The 16,561-nt window shown below is 44.1% G+C and overlaps 1 protein-coding gene across 1 annotated transcript in view; it reads right to left on the reverse strand.

Annotated features, from left to right (window-relative positions):
- Positions 1-16,561, reverse strand: part of PTDSS1 (phosphatidylserine synthase 1) — a 64,680-nt gene that overhangs the window by 37,404 nt on the left and 10,715 nt on the right. The window contains exons 2-3 of the mRNA XM_047724470.1: positions 15,524-15,615; positions 195-239 (exon numbers count right to left, since the gene is read on the reverse strand). Of these exons, the coding sequence (XP_047580426.1) occupies positions 195-239; positions 15,524-15,615 (137 nt within the window). The remainder of the gene's footprint in view (positions 1-194; positions 240-15,523; positions 15,616-16,561) is intronic.

Here is a 16,561-nt window from a genome sequence, read left to right on the forward strand (position 1 = left end):
ACAGCTCACAGGCATGAGAATCTAAAGTTATCACCTGTATCTCTGCTTTGCATCAAAGAATTTTCATAAAAATTTGTATTAGGAACACCGAAAAGTAAAAGGTTATTAAGTTTTACTGTAAAACAGCTATAATGATGTACAGAAAGGGGATTTTAAATAGAATCTATTTCTAAATCTACTAATGGGTAACTCACCAAAAACCATTCTCCATAAGGCCGGATGAGGTCGAGTAAATGGGCCTGCAGAGAGAAAACGTACAGTTAGAAAAAAACTGGTTTCAAAGTAAAACTAAAAGCAAATTGCTGATCTCTACAGAGATTAAAAAAAAAAAGGCTCTCTACTGTCAAAATTTTTTTCCACGTAAATATTTTGAGATCAAGTCTAGGTTGAAATATTTTATTCAAACTATAGCAACTGTCACCACAACTGTAACAGGTACCAGTCTCCACAACAGACCTTTGTTTTCTAAGCTTTGTCTTTAGGATTCAGACCCTTGTTTCCCAGGGAAACGATATTACAACAGTGAGCAGCTTACCAGGCCAGCCTGTGAAGAGTTCTTAAAACATACCTAAGTTTAACAAGTTTAACGAGTGAAATCTCCCAGCCCAGCCACTGTGTGTGTGTGTGGGGGGGCGGACAGAGAGACTGAGAGACGGCAGGGTAGAAGCTCTGGAAATTAAACAGGAGAAACACTGCTTTGAGAACTTGTGAGGCGAGGTAGGAAATTGAAAATAAATCCTTTGAGCACTGGAACGTGCTAGCGCAGTGGCTTTTGATCATGAACCATGGTAACAAAATACCTCTGACACGGCAACCCCGACCAGATGCCCAGATGCAGCTTCCATACCATGAAAACACAGGCTTCACAGGACAAAACTCACTCTGACTACAAGTGACCCATCAATACTTTCTCTCCTTGTGTATCTCTTTAAAAACAAAACAAAACAAAACAAAAGGAGAAGGAAGCAAGCAAGCCAGGCCTCCATCTACTAAACTGATAAACCATCAAGGGAAAAATTACAGTTTCTGAATACTACACACTGCTCTCGTGGGCACTTGACCTATTTGGGGCCACCCACCCCTGTGGGACAACAGCCTACCTACATACTCCTGGAGGATCTCCAACATCAGGATCCCATGTCTCCTGGGGAGATGCCGGAGCTGGCTGCCCAGCCCCCTTCCCAACTGGGGCTTAGCCTGTGCCAGACTTGATCTTGGAAGCTGCCGACACAGACCTAAGTATGCAGAGCTCTCCTCCAATTCCCCCTCTCCCTCTGCCTGGACCAGCACGGACAGTAGCAGGGAGGTGGCACTGGTGATCGGGGCAGTTCCCTGCAGAGGGGACAGTGGGACAGACTACAGCCAGTGCTCACTGGGGTTCCCTCAACAGACCAGTTCTGGGTGACCTGCCAGTTCCTAGAAGCTTAGCCTGGGACCCAGCCTCCTAACCAACCCCCCCCACCCCGCCCACTTTCCAGTCCTCCAGCCAACACCCTGCAAGTCTTTTTAATCAGCAATCAGCATCCAGTGTTGGCAACCTGGAATCCTGTCTGCAGGAAACATTCCATTGTAATTTTTATTCTACACCCATCCTCAATCACCTACCTCATCTTAAAAAGACGACTTTGAAACATATTTTAACTGCTTTCTTTTGATGGATCAGGTTCACAGTAGGGAAATCAGTTACAAGTATCCCCTGCCATCTAATCTAGTCAGTTCTTGAGCCCTGAGTGAGTGTGGTTCGTGCGGTCTGCTTTGTCCAAATTTATATGGTGTCTGAGTTGTAAAATGGCAAGGAGTGAGGGCTCAGATTGAGGGATTTAAATAAAGCATCTCCCAATCTGTTCCACTTCTACGTTCTGGTAGTGCAGGCTCACGCAGCAAGGAATCCATGTTTTCTCTCTAACCGGATGCTTTTTTTCTCAGAAAGGCACAGTGAGGTACAGAAACCAGGGTCCCCTTCCAGGTAACAACACGGCTAACTCTCTTCAAGTCACTGGAAAACGGATGGCTAAAAATGTCTTTTAATTTCCTCTTCCCAATGCTCTCGTCACCACCGTTTGTTACCACGAGTGGCTTCTGTGTTACGGTAGCTGCCCGGTGTGCAAGTGTCACGTCATCCAAACCCCCGCATTCACCTCCTAGACAGAACACGGGACCCCAGCTTTCTCTAGGCTTCCTCTCACGAGGTGAAACTCGAAAACAGTATGATTCTTTGGCTTGCACCACAATTCCATGCCCAATCAACACTCAGAATCCCATAAGTCAAGGTCTTCTCAAGAGGAATCACTATTGGGCGCCTGGGTGGCTCAGTGGGTTAAGCTGCTGCCTTCGGCTCAGGTCATGATCTCAGGGTCCTGGGATCGAGGCCCGCATCGGGCTCTCTGCTCAGCAGGGAGCCTGCTTCCCTCTCTCTCTTTCTCTGCCTGCCTCTCCATCTGCTTGTGATCTCTCTCTGTCAAATAAATAAATAAAATCTTTAAAAAAAAAAAAAAAGAGGAATCACTATTATAATAGTACTTTGCTGGGCACTTAGCACGAGGCAGATGGGGGGGAGACACCTCCCCACCCCCACTATCTCCTCGTTGTTGTGACAGACTGGCGGTGAGAGGGTATCATTGCATCCCTTTTACCGCTCAGGACACTGAGGTACAAGTACTTTGCAAAGTCACACGGCCCATAGGACCCCACCTCTGGTCTGAGAAGACTTCGTGCTTTCTGATCCATTCAGTCATGCCTGGGCCAACTCAAAAGGACAGAGTGGGGGTGGTTGGTGGGGAGACCTTGAGGACTTAACCAGGACTGTCTCAGGGCCAGGAGAACAAGGGGAGAGAAGCAAGCTAGTGAGTGGTGTTTAGAGGTGCTGCCATGTGGAACTGGTAAGCAAGGTCAGGAAAGACAAGGGGCAGGACGGGGAACTGATGTAAGGTCCCTCATATCAACTAACAGAAGGGCCTCCAAGGTCGTCTTTAGCCCACGATGACCTGAAGAGCAGCCTTCGGAAAACAGAACTCAGCCCTCTCTTCCGACCCTGTGCAGCGTGTCCAGTGTAAATAAGAGGATAGGGTGGCTGAGGAATCTGGGGTTGACGGGGCCTTGAGGCTCTTCCCTGACCTGCTGTGGGGCTGCTTCAGCCTCGGGGTATTTCCCTTCGTCCGTCTGTGATACCTGCGACAGGCGTGTGTGGTTCCAGACTTGGGTGGAGAATTTTCCTCTTACTACAGTGCAGTCTGTTGTTGGTTCTAAGTCTTATCTTGACTTCTCCCTAATTGAATCTTCTCTTTTCTCCACATTTCCCACTTATACTTCATAACATTACATCACAATAGTTCTGAAAAAATACCGTTTTTTTTTCTTTTTATGTTCAGTTAGCCAACATACAGTACCTCATTAGTTTTCGATGTAGTGTTCCATGAATACAAGTTTTTTAAAATGTCCTTTGGGGCGCCTCAGTGGCTCAGTCGGTTAAGCATCTGATCTTGGATTTCAGTTCAGGTCATGGTCTTAGAGTCTTGGGTTGATTCCTGCCTCCGGCTCCCTACTCAGCGAGGAGCCTGCTCCTCCCTCTCCTTCTATCCCTCCCCCTACTTGTGCACTCTTTCTCCCCCTCTCAAATAAATAAAATCTTAAAAAAAAAATTATAATGTCCTTTAGCTTTGCAAATTGAAATGTACTGGATGGATCTAAGAAAGGCTTCAGCAATCTGACATAGTATGTTTCAGAGACTGAGCTGCTCTACCCTGAACCAGGTAGCTGGGAAGCCTTGGTGCCTTTTGTTACAAAAGGTATAGATAAGGCCCTGAAATGTAAGGTGAGACTTTCAGCAGCTACCTGCAAAACCCAATCCAGGCTTTATTTCAGTCATCACATCTGCCCGCTTCTTCCTGAAAAGGCACTCTAAATGTTTTGGTGCAGTATTTCAAGGAGTACATGCTAGCAGCATTACTCACTAAGATTACCAACTTTACCATCAAAGAAGGGAATACGGCTAAAAATATTACTTGTATCATTTTGCTTTTTAAAACAAATGGAGGGGGGCGCCTGGGTGGCTCAGTGGGTTAAAGCCTCTGCCTTCAGCTTGGGTCATGGTCCCAGGCTCCTGGGATGGAGCCCCACATCAGGCTCTCTGCTCAGCAGGGAGCCTGCTTCCCACCCCTCCCCTGCCTGCCTCTCTGCCTACTTGTGATCCCTGTCTAAAAAATAAATAAACTCTTTTAAAACAAAATGGAGGGAGGCGGCCGGTGTGTTTTTCTCTGTCATAAACCCTGACACTGATGCTCACCATATCACCCACACTTGACTGCCCCAGTCAGGTCACGTTTGGAGCTGTGCTTCCCACAGCACTCATCTGCCTGGGCATGTTCCCATTGCCCAGCCTTTCCCGAACATTCATGTTAACAGATCCCGCTTCCCAGCAGACTACTTTCTCAGCAGGCAGCCCAGGGCAGGGCGCCTTGTCCTCCTCTGCCCCATGTTCAGGTCCAGAAGTCAGGGGCACTCTGTCTCAGGGTCTGCAGCTTTTCTAGGCTTTATTTCATACTTGAGAAGAGCTGCGTGCAAGAACGGCTCTTCTTGATCACGTGGGAGGCACAGGGAAGGGCTTCTCCAGGCGGCCATGCAGAACCAGTGCTGGTTTGTCCCGGGCTGGGTTTTCTTCCCGGACCATGCTTAAACACGGCTCGGTTTACTTTATCAGTCCCTCCATCTAGGACACGTTAATTTTCAATCAGATATTAAGAGTGAGTTTGATTTCAAAGGAAACAGAAATCAAATGGCTTTGCCATGACAAGAGCTAGCACTTCAAAAACTGCCTCAGAAATTAGAACGTAAGATCACACACAAAAAATAAGAATAAAAAAAAATTTAAAAAGCAAATAAGATCATAGCTTGACTCGCCGGCAGCCTATCATGATTCCCATGAATAACTAAGTTCAAGGGACAGAACTTCCAAAAGCTACAGGTCTGTGCCCTTTTCGTCTGCTTCTTCCCTTGATTGTCACTGGTTTTTTTTAGCTTTGATGAGGTGTGATTAACAATGATTATTACTATTTGCAAGTTTAAACTCCTCTAGGAAAAACCTAGAAAAGGTGGGTAAAATGATCTTTAAGCAAATTTCAAACCTAAGAAAGAATTTTTTTTAAGAAAAAGTAGTGGAGTGGGAGATAGGATGAGGGAAGGACAGGCATTTTGTTTCAAATTTGGGGGACAGCAATCTTCTGGATCACCTTCAAACCTCACGGAGATGAGACTAACACTATCTTAGCTCAGAGAAGTCAAATGAGGCCAAAGGACTAACTGAAGGATGTTATCAGGAAAATTAAGACATACTAGTATTTCACTCTCCTCAAAATATCTTTTTTTTTTTTTAGCATAACAGTATTCATTATTTTTGCACCACACCCAGTGCTCCATGCAATCCATGCCCTCTACAATACCCACCACCTGGTGCCCCCAACCTCCCACCCCCCACCCCTTCAAAATCCTCAGATTGATTTTCAGAGTCCATAGTCTCTCATGGTTCACCTCCCCTTCCAATTTCCCTCAATTCCCTTCTCCTCTCTAACTCCCCTTGTCCTCCATGCTATTTGTTATGCTCCACAAATAAGTGAAACCATATGATAATTGACTCTCTCTGCTTGACTTATTTCACTCAGCATAATCTCTTCCAGTCCCGTCCATGTTGCTACAAAACTTGGGTATTCATCCTTTCTTTTTTCTTTTCTTTTTTTTTTTTACAGCTTTATAAACATATATTTTTATCCCCAGGGGTACAGGTCTGCGAATCGCCAGGTTTACACACTTCACAGCACTCACCATAGCACATACCCTCCCCAATATCCATAACCCCACCCCCCTCTCCCAACCCCCTCCCCCCATCAACCCTCAGTTTGTTTTGTGAGATTAAGAGTCACTTATGGTTTGTCTCCCTCCCAATCCCATCTTGTTTCATTTACTCTTCTCCTACCCTCTCAACCCCCCATGTTGCATCTCCTCTCCCTCATATCAGGGAGATCATATGATAGTTGTCTTTCTCCGATTGACTTATTTCGCTAAGCATGATACCCTCTAGTTCCATCCACGTCGTCGCAAATGGCAAGATTTCATTTCTTTTGATGGCTGCATAGTATTCCATTGTGTATATATACCACATCTTCTTTATCCATTCGTCTGTAGATGGACATCTAGGTTCTTTCCATAGTTTGGCTATTGTAGACATTGCTGCTATAAACATTCGGGTGCACGTGCCCCTTCGGATCACTACGTTTGTATCTTTAGGGTAAATACCCAGCAGTGCAATTGCAGGGTCATAGGGTAGTTCTATTTTCAACATTTTGAGGAACCTCCATGCTGTTTTCCAGAGTGGTTGCACCAGCTTGCATTCCCACCAACAGTGTAGGAGGGTTCCCCTTTCTCCGCATCCTCGCCAGCATCTGTCATTTCCTGACTTGTTAATTTTAGCCATTCTGACTGGTGTGAGGTGATATCTCATGGTGGTTTTGATTTGTATTTCCCTGATGCCGAGTGATATGGAGCACTTTTTCATGTGTCTGTTGGCCATCTGGATGTCTTCTTTGCAGAAATGTCTGTTCATGTCCTCTGCCCATTTCTTGATTGGATTCTTTGTTCTTTGGGTGTTGAGTTTGCTAAGTTCTTTATAGATTTTGGACACTAGCCCTTTATCTGATATGTCATTTGCAAATATCTTCTCCCATTCTGTCAGTTGTCTTTTGGTTTTGTTCACTGTTTCCTTTGCTGTGCAGAAGCTTTTGATCTTGATAAAATCCCAATAGTTCATTTTTGCCCTTGCTTCCCTTGCCTTTGGTGATGTTCCTAGGAAGATGTTGCTGCGGCTGACGTCGAAGAGGTTGCTGCCTGTGTTCTCCTCGAGGATTTTGATGGATTCCTTTCTCACATTGAGATCCTTCATCCATTTTGAGTCTATTTTCGTGTGTGGTGTAAGGAAATGATCCAATTTCATTTTTCTGCATGTGGTTGTCCAATTTTCCCAACACCATTTATTGAAGAGGCTGTCTTTTTTCCATTGGACATTCTTTCCTGCTTTGTCGAAGATGAGTTGACCATAGAGTTGAGGGTCCATTTCTGGGCTCTCTATTCTGTTCCATTGATCTATGTGTCTGTTTTTGTGCCAGTACCATGCTGTCTTGATGATGACAGCTTTGTAATAGAGCTTGAAGTCCGGAATTGTGATGCCACCAACTTTGGCTTTCTTTTTCAATATTCCTTTGGCTATTCGAGGTCTTTTCTGGTTCCATATAAATTTTAGGATTATTTGTTCCATTTCTTTGAAAAAAATGGATGGTACTTTGATAGGAATTGCATTCAATGTGTAGATTGCTTTAGGTAGCATAGACATTTTCACAATATTTATTCTTCCAATCCAGGAGCATGGGACATTTTTCCATTTCTTTGTGTCTTCCTCAATTTCTTTCATGAGTACTTTATAGTTTTCTGAGTATAGATTCTTAGTCTCTTTGGTTAGGTTTATTCCTAGGTATCTTATAGTTTTGGGTGCAATTGTAAATGGGATGGACTCCTTAATTTCTCTTTCTTCTGTCTTGTTGTTGGTGTAGAGAAATGCAACTGATTTCTGTGCATTGATTTTATATCCTGACACTTTACTGAATTCCTGTACAAGTTCTAGCAGTTTTGGAGTGGAGTCTTTTGGGTTTTCCACATAGAGTATCATATCATCTGCGAAGAGTGATAGTTTGACTTCTTCTTTGCCGATTTGGATGCCTTTAATTTCCTTTTGTTGTCTGATTGCTGAGGCTAGGACTTCTAGTACTATGTTGAATAGCAGTGGTGATAACGGACATCCCTGCCGTGTTCCTGACCTTAGCGGAAAAGCTTTCAGTTTTTCTCCATTGAGAATGATATTTGCCGTGGGTTTTTCATAGATGGCTTTGATAATATCGAGGTATGTGCCGTCTATCCCTACACTTTGAAGAGTTTTGATCAGGAAGGGATGCTGTACTTTGTCAAATGCTTTTTCAGCATCTATGGAGAGTATCATATGGTTCTTGTTCTTTCTTTTATTAATGTGTTGTATCACATTGATTGATTTGCGGATGTTGAACCAACCTTGCAGCCCTGGAATAAATCCCACTTGGTCGTGGTGAATAATCCTTTTAATGTACTGTTGAATCCTATTGGCTAGTATTTTGGCGAGAATTTTTGCATCTGTGTTCATCAAGGATATTGGTCTGTAGTTCTCTACTCTCCTCAAAATATCTTAAAGAAGTGCTGAATGGTGTTCCTCTTGCAGACAACAAATGGAAAAGGGAGGGCTGATTCTATTAATTTTCTTCTGGGCGGTCTTGATCCCACATATAGTTACTGAGAGGCTCCCGTGAGCCACGCACTGGGGGTACAGAAATGGCTTGGGTGGTTTGGGGAGGGCAGGGTGCAAGGGGAAGAAACGGTTCAAGAAAGCCCCCAGAGGCTGGACAAGTACACCTGAAGGTCACCTGTTGAACAGAAATCTCACAGCCAAAGAGGTTTCTAAATTTCACTGCAGTGATAGCGTGATACAATTGTAACTACACCCTAATGATGCAGCGGTATAGTTAAAATCACACTTCTGCCTGAGTGCCAGTTGCTATAATGAAATGGAGGTAGCATTTAAAAAAATCTTAAGGGAGAGATACCTGGGTGGCTCAGTCAGTTAAGCATCTGCCTTCGGCTCAGGTCATGATCCCATGGTGCTGGGACAGAGCCCTATATTGGGTTCCCTGCTCAATGAGAGCCTGCTTCTCCCTCTCCCTCTGCCTGACTCTCCCCCTGCATGTGGTCTATTTCTCTCTCTGTCAAATAAATAAAATCTTAAAAAAAAAAAAAAATGTAAGGTAAGTGATAGAGAATGAGAGAGAAGAAGAAAGAAGTAGCGCGGTGTAGATTATCAGGTCCTCTGTCCCTGGCCTTACCCTGGGGTCTCTCCCTCCATGTCTGCTCACAGGTCCGAAGGAAACAATTCTAGCACCTACCCCAGTCGCTTACCCTGGGGATGAAATTCTGTTTGAGAGTCCAATCCTCTCCCAGATAACACAGTGGTAAAAATCTAAGCCCACGAAGCCATCCTTTTTCTTTCCTTCTTCTGGTCAGGGCAGATCTATCATGTGCCTCCTCCTTAGGGCACTATAGGTTCCTGTCTCAGGTCTGGATGGAGGAGAGGCACAGGGCTCAATTCGAGTCAAAGAGAATTGAGGACAAGTGTGCTGGAGGGTTTCTAGAAAGGGTTTCTTCTCCCTTAAAGAGAAAGAGAAGAAGCGCCCTCCTCCTGCGCTGGATGCTGCCTGAGGCTGTCTATCCACACTGCAGCGGCTCTCCTGGGGTCCTCAGGGAAGCCAAAACAGCACCCACGGGCTGAGGATGGTACAGCAGAATAAGGTAAGGAGCTTGGGTCTTTGCATGTCACCAAGTGGCTCAATTAGCCAACCGTGGAACCACTGGATCTCAGAACTTCCTGACATGTGGGAAAGCAAACATTCCCTTTATGCTTCAAGCCATTTTGAAATGGGTTTCCTCTTACTTGTGGCCAAAAGCATCCCGTTATAAAACCCTATGGAGAAAGTTAAGGGATTCCTTGGTTATTTAGACTACAAAAAACATCATGCTCCCCCATCCCCCACTGCCCCCCGCCAGCTTCCTGAAGGAGAAGACTGAGTCTACCACCTAGCATAGATGAGCTCACACAGACAAGACATAGGGACACAATCAAAGCTAGGCGTGCACTCAAACATGCAGGGTAGCCTTTGCTAGGTCAAGGAGAAACACATTCGAAGTTGCCAAAACAGAGCCATTCTGGGCATGCCATCCACTGCAGGCACTCCCCCAAAACTGCCTTCCAAGGAGAAGGCTAACGTTGTGCTCTGTTTCTCCTGTCCATTTTCATTACTTAATCTGAGACTGTGCCAAGGGTGGGGGAGAAGAGAAAGCAAGTTGACAAGACTGGAACAAGAAGAGGTATGTACACTTTGCTGAGAGAAGCATCGGGGCCTCCTGGGAAGGCCTAAAGTCTGAGTGCTGGCTCTGGGAAAGGACCCCCACATAGCTTGGGAGTACCCTTTCCCAAGGGCCTGGCCAGCGCCCCCATCATCCACACTAGCACCTTCTAAAGCCACCCCTAACTTAAAAATATTCAATAATAATATTCAATAATAGTAACATTAATAATATTAATAATAATTATTAATATAATAAGTAATAAACATGAATAATAATATTTAAAATATTCAATAAGAACATTCTTCACTGTGGAAAACTTAGTTTTACTGATCTTATGTAAAGAGTGGACAAAGAAAACTTGAGAAAACAAGGCAGACACAGTGTATTTGCTATGCATACACGGCTTCAAGAGAATCCCTCTCACTAGGTGCTGTCCTAACAGTCTATTCTTTCCCTACATAGAATACTGAACTGCTATTGTCCTTTTCTGTATCTACTGAAAAACCTTCTTTCTAGCATGTTCTGCCTACAGGGGAGTGGTGTGAGTGCAAGCACACACGAGATGGCAGGGGAAGGATGTGGGGGGAAGAGACGAGATAAAAGAGAGAGAAGGAGGCACACCTGGGTGGCTCAGTTAGTTAAGCGTCTGCCTTCAGCTCAGGTCATGATCCCAGGGTCCTGGGATCGAGTCCTGAATTGGCCTCTCTGCTCAGCAGGGAGTTTGTTTCTCCCTCTGTCTTCCACTTCCCATGCTTGTGCTCTCTCTCTCTGACAAATAAATTTTAAAAATCTTAAAAAAAAAGAGAGAGAGAGAGATTGAGAGAGAGAAGGAAGGCTCCCTCCTTCCTGCTAGACCCTCTGGTCACAGGTGACACGTGGGCAATGGAGGATCATGGACACAATCACCGGCGCGGTACAGACCAACTAAGACCCTAAGATGATATTCCTGCAAAAAAAGAAAAGCCAGACACTGATAGAGAGGAATGGAAGAAAAAGGAGACAAAAACATATAGGATGACAGAGATAAAAACACATCCCAGTGGACCTAGTAAGAGAATTAACCAGAACAAGACAGACTAAAGGAGACGAGGCCCTCTCACCAGGCTGACATCGAGTGGCCAGGTGACCTCTCAGGGCTCAGTGAGGGCCGAGCGTCTCAGCTCTTGCAGCCGTAAACCAAGCAGGCGAACTATTGAGTGACTTATCTTTGAGAATCCTCAGCCTTCAAAAATGGTACTGGAAAAAGAAAAGGCAAGTTTAAAAAGAGAAAAAAAAAAAAAAGAAAGAAAAAAAAAAAAAAACAAAGGCAGAAAAGAAATCTTCAGCGTCTTGGAGAAGCTACCTGTGAGAACTCAGCAACAGTGAACATGTAGCCAAGAACAGCTTAAGACTTGCAGAACAGACCCGAGCCCTCTGGACTGACCAGTTCCCTGAGCACCTAGCATGCCTTGACTGATGTTTAAAAAAAAAAAAAGCTAACAGGATAGGTATGGACTAGATAAGAAGTAAGAATAAAGGGCACGGAGCAGTAATGGTCATGCCACTGCCTGAGGACATTGGAGTAAGCAGCGGGCTCTCACAGGATAGGAACAGCAGGATGGCTAAAGGAGGAGTGGTTGTCTCCACCACTTTAAAGATTTTGTTTATTTGAGAGAGAGAGAATGAGAGAAAGCATGAGGGGGAGAAGGTGAGAGGGAGAAGTAGACTCCCCGCAGAGCTGGTAGCCCGACGTGTGACTGGATTCTGGGACTCTAGGATCATGACCTGAGCTGAAGGCAAATGCTCAACGACTGAGCCACCTAGGTGCCCTGTCACCACCACTTAATGGTCACCTGCTCACCCTCCTTCCGGGCTCAGTGTCTCTTTGCTTTGGGCTGTATTTTTATGCCATGTTTAGAGGAAAAGGCCAGGTTCCAGAGCTTAGGGGACCACCTACAGACTTGGGTGGTTCGTGTGTATAGAATGTTTTATGCAGCAAGCAGCCACTTAGCTGTCCTACAATGCAGGACCGTTGAAAGAATCGATGGGCTGCGTAATATCCAAGCTCTCCTCTTAACCAAAAATTCCAAATTCTGAGGTTCTGTGTGTTGGAAGACAGAGGGAAAAGTACGTTGGCAATTAGCCAAAAAAGCTCTTTGCCATCAGGAACTTTTCCTAGAAAATTCTATAGCAGTACCCCTTCATTCCAGGACCTAGCCATACCTTGGACATTGAGTCATCATACTCATACTTACATCATAATTGTGCATTTCCAGAAATCTCAATCATCACGGAAAGACCAAACTATGTTTGTCAGATCTGCGTAAGGTATGCAGTGCAACAGGCCGGATGTTTGTGTCCCCTGACAAAATTCATGATATGATAATCCTAACCACTACAGTGAAGACTTCTGTTGGACTTCTTGGACCCTACAGGACCATAGAGCTACTTGGCTATGAACATTTACTGTTCTTTAAGACACAGGATGAAGGACCTTAAATGTGATTGGGAGATTATCTGGGCTGTCATTTCCACCAAGGCCTTAGAGTGCATGGGCCACCGAGGGGATGAAAAGTGGGGAGAATATCTCCATCTGAGTTTCAAAATGCAAGACAACACCCAGCAGAGCCATGCAAGCAGGCCAAATCCTAGCTGGGCAGAGCTATGGAAGCAGACTATTACTACCCCAGTAGATCTGGAAGGCAGAGCATTGAGTCAAAGAGCTCTGATTCTTCTTCTTCTTTTTTTTTTTTTTTTTAAAGTTGACACTACTTCCCACATGGGGCTGGAACTCATGACATGGAGATCAAGTCACATGCTCTACCAACTGAGCCAGTCAGGTGCTCCCAGGATTGGTTATTCTTGACCCTTAAAGTCTCACCGAGTTTGCCTTCCTGGTTTTGAACTTGTTTGGGACTTGTCACCCTCCCTTCTTTCCCATTTCTCCCTTTTGGGATGGGAGTGTGTATCCTGTGCCTGTCCCGCTACCGGACTTCGTAAACACATGTTTGGTTTCATAGGTTCCCAGCTGGAGAGGAATTCTGCCACAGGATGAATCTTGTGCTGTTTAAACCCTCAGTACCTGTATTCTGCAACAGCAGCCTGCACTGACTGAGAGCAGATTTTCACATCTTGAAAGGTTTCCACTAAACATTTAATCTAGAAGCTTGAGTGGTTGGAGAGTTAAACTCAGCTGTCAAAGAACTTGGTTATCTACAGCAATTCATTCTCGTAAGGATTCGGTCATGCTTTTTACTGGTTGGACTGTTACGCTCCCAGCAAAAAGCACTTAGCGCTGCATTGGATTAAGCAAAAATACAGAACAGAATGCCATTGCCATCATCTTGGAAATACTGAAGGCCGTGCCACGTGTCCTACTGTGATTTACAATAAGAACTATAGATTTGGTCTTTGTGCCCTTTTCTGGCACAGAGCTCCTAAAGCCCTTGCAATTTCAAGTGATGAGAATAATGAATATTTTTTGCCATGTTAATGAGAACTTAGCAAAGTGCCTAAGGATGGGGCTGGTTGCCAGTGGAGCCAAACAAATGATTACAGAGTTGGAACTTTCAATCCCAACCCTAAGACCTCCAGGGAAGGGTGAGAGGCTGGAGGTTGAGTTCAATTCCCAATGGCCAATGATGGATCGATTATGCCTATGTAAATGGGGCTTCCAAAAAAACCCAAAAGGAGGGGGTTTAGGAGAGTTCCTGGGTCGCTGAACACTTTTCTGACACCAGAAGAGTGACACACTGTGGAGAGTGCATGGAAGCTCCTAGACCCTTCCCACATACCTTATCCTATACTCATCTCTCATCTGTTGATGAGTACCCTTTGTAATAAAATGGTACCGTCAGCTAGTAAGTAAACGCATTTCCTGCATACAGTGAGCCATGTTAGCAAATCAGTCGAGCCCAAGGAGGGGTCATGGGAACCTCTGGTTTATAACCATTTGGTCAGAAGCGCAGGTGAAAACCTCAGACTTGCAAATGGCAACTACAGTGGCCTCTATGAGCCCTTAACCTGTGGGATCTGATGCTAATTCTGGGTAGACAGTGTCAGAACTGAGTTGAACTAGAGGGCTGTCAACTGGTGTCTAAAAATTGCTTATTGATGGGGTAACACCCCATCCCTGCTGCTACCTGCCCCCCCACAACACACAGAACTTGGAATTGGTATTAGAACTTTGTCACCATGGTAGATTTCCAAGTAGCAATGAGTAACATTCACAATGGGCTTCTTGTATTACACATTACATTCTATTGAATAAATGGGAGGACAAGAGAAGAAACACACCCTCAAGTGTGAAGTTTAAATCCAAGGAGGGCCCATGGAGCATAATGCGTAGGTAAGACTGAACAATTTCAAAATATCTTAAGAGTAAAAGAACAGGATATTAAAAAAAAGCAGCATTTAAAAATGGTTATAGGGAATAAGTACAGAATATTCTAGGGAGAAGTTACTGAAGAGGATTAAGAAAAAACAAAGTAAGGGACAATCCAGAGGAAAGGAATGAATCTTAAGTAAGGTAGCTTTTTTTTTTTTTTTAAAGATTTTATTTTATTTAACAGAGAGAGCAAGAGAGAGCAAGAGAAAGCGAGCAGAAGCAGGGGGACTGACAGAGGGAGAGGGGAAAGCAGGCCCCCTGCTGAGCAGAGAACCCGACCTGGGGCTCGATACCAGGACCCTGGGATCATGACCTGAACTGAAGGCAGACCCTTAAGTGACTGAGCCACCCAAGTATCCCCCTTTAAAAAATAAACAAACAGGGGCGCCTGGTTGGCTCAGTGGGTTAAAGCCTCTGCCTTCGGCTCAGGTCATGATCTCAGGGTCCTGGGATCAAGCCCCGCATGGGGCTCTCTGCTCAGCAGGGAGCCTGCTTCCCCCTCTCTCTCTGCCTGCCTCTCTGCCTACTTGTGATCTCTGTCTGTCAAATAAATAAATAAAATCTTTAAAAAACAAACAAAAAACCCCAAAATACACAAAAAAAACAAAAGACATTTCCTCACACTATAATCATGACGGGGGTAAAATTCACAGTAGTAATGGTCTTTTTTTATACCTGATCATGAAAATTCATATCCCAAATGCATTATCAGCAAAGTTCACCATGATTAAAGATTACCTGGGACAACACATTATTTAAGTAATATTCATTACAGCATTGACCCTGTCCTTAGCAAAAAGGACTAAATAATAATTGAGTATTTTATGACTCAGCTGATACAGTAAAGATAGCAACAGTAAGAACAGCTGACACTTATGGAGAGCTTACAGTCTGTCAGTCACTACTCAGAGAATTTAACATGTAGTAACTTAGTTAACCCTTTCAAGAGCACCTACCTGACAATCTCCATTTACAGAAGAGAGAGGCTCAAGTACTCGGGAAGAAGCTGGGGGTCTTCCCCAGGGCCACAGAGTTAGCCAGTGGCAGAGCCTGGTTCGGCAGAGCCCAACCACCACAGATTAGGTTTTTATTCCCATCTCCTGGTTTCATCTTCTAGATGGCAGGCCTCTCAAAAAACACCAAAAGGGCACAATGCACAGAAGAAATGTGGTAAAGCGTGACATCACTTACCATTGGGAAAAGCTAACACACTGATGATTAGGAAGAAGAAAATGACAGAGAGGATCCCCCTCCAGATGTTGTCCTCTGGGACAGAGTCATCCCTGAAAACAGAAAAGAAAACACCGAGTATTCATTTTCAGACCTAAACAGTCAATCCAGAAGGCATAAGAGTTCCATGTTCTAAAAACCAAAGACTGTTAACTTCATTTTGCAAGCAAAGTCTTTACACACGCTACTTACTCCTCACTGTCCTTTCCTAAAATAACAATCTTATAGTAAAATCCAGTCTTAGGAGAAATGCAGTTGGCATCCTTACATACTGACACACATTCCACTAAGACAAACATTTGAAAATCACTCTTCTTATTCTTCTTCAAAAAAATTATATATATATATATAATTTATACATATATAATATATATATGTATAATTTATACACACACACAGGATGTCAAAAAGTAAGGTTTATGTTAGAGAAATGTCTTTTGATTTCAAGAATGACTAAAGATAACCTTTATCATGTACACCGTGGCAAAGAAATTTTTAGAAGTCAGAAAGAAAGCATAAGATTATAAGGAAGAAAAGCACAATGCAATGTGATTATCTATTAGTTCTTAAAAATGGGCAGTTGGTCATCTAAGGGATGAATGAAAAGGACGAAATGTTGGGTAATAAGAAAGCACCAGAAAACAGTACTAAAAAAAATATCATGAGAAAACAGAATACAAGATTTATAGTCAGACCAGAAGCAAAAGAACTATAAAGAAAGGGGATGAGTTTGCTCCCTCTGTGCCTGATCACTTCTAATATAGTGCTCTATTTATCTCCTTTATAACCTTAATAATTGAAATGATCTCATTTGTTAGTTGATACGTTGTCTGTCTTCAATATAGAAGGTACTCTCCTGAAGCACGTGGGTGGCTCACTCGGTTTAGTATCCAACTCTTGATTTCAGCCCAGGTCATGATCTCAGGGTTGTGAGATCGAGCCCCACATTGGTTCCATGTTGGGCATGGACTTGCTTAGGACTCTCTCTCCACCCTGCCT

Source organism: Lutra lutra, chromosome 4, assembly GCF_902655055.1.
Source record: "Lutra lutra chromosome 4, mLutLut1.2, whole genome shotgun sequence".
Taxonomy (NCBI): Eukaryota; Metazoa; Chordata; class Mammalia; order Carnivora; family Mustelidae; genus Lutra; species Lutra lutra.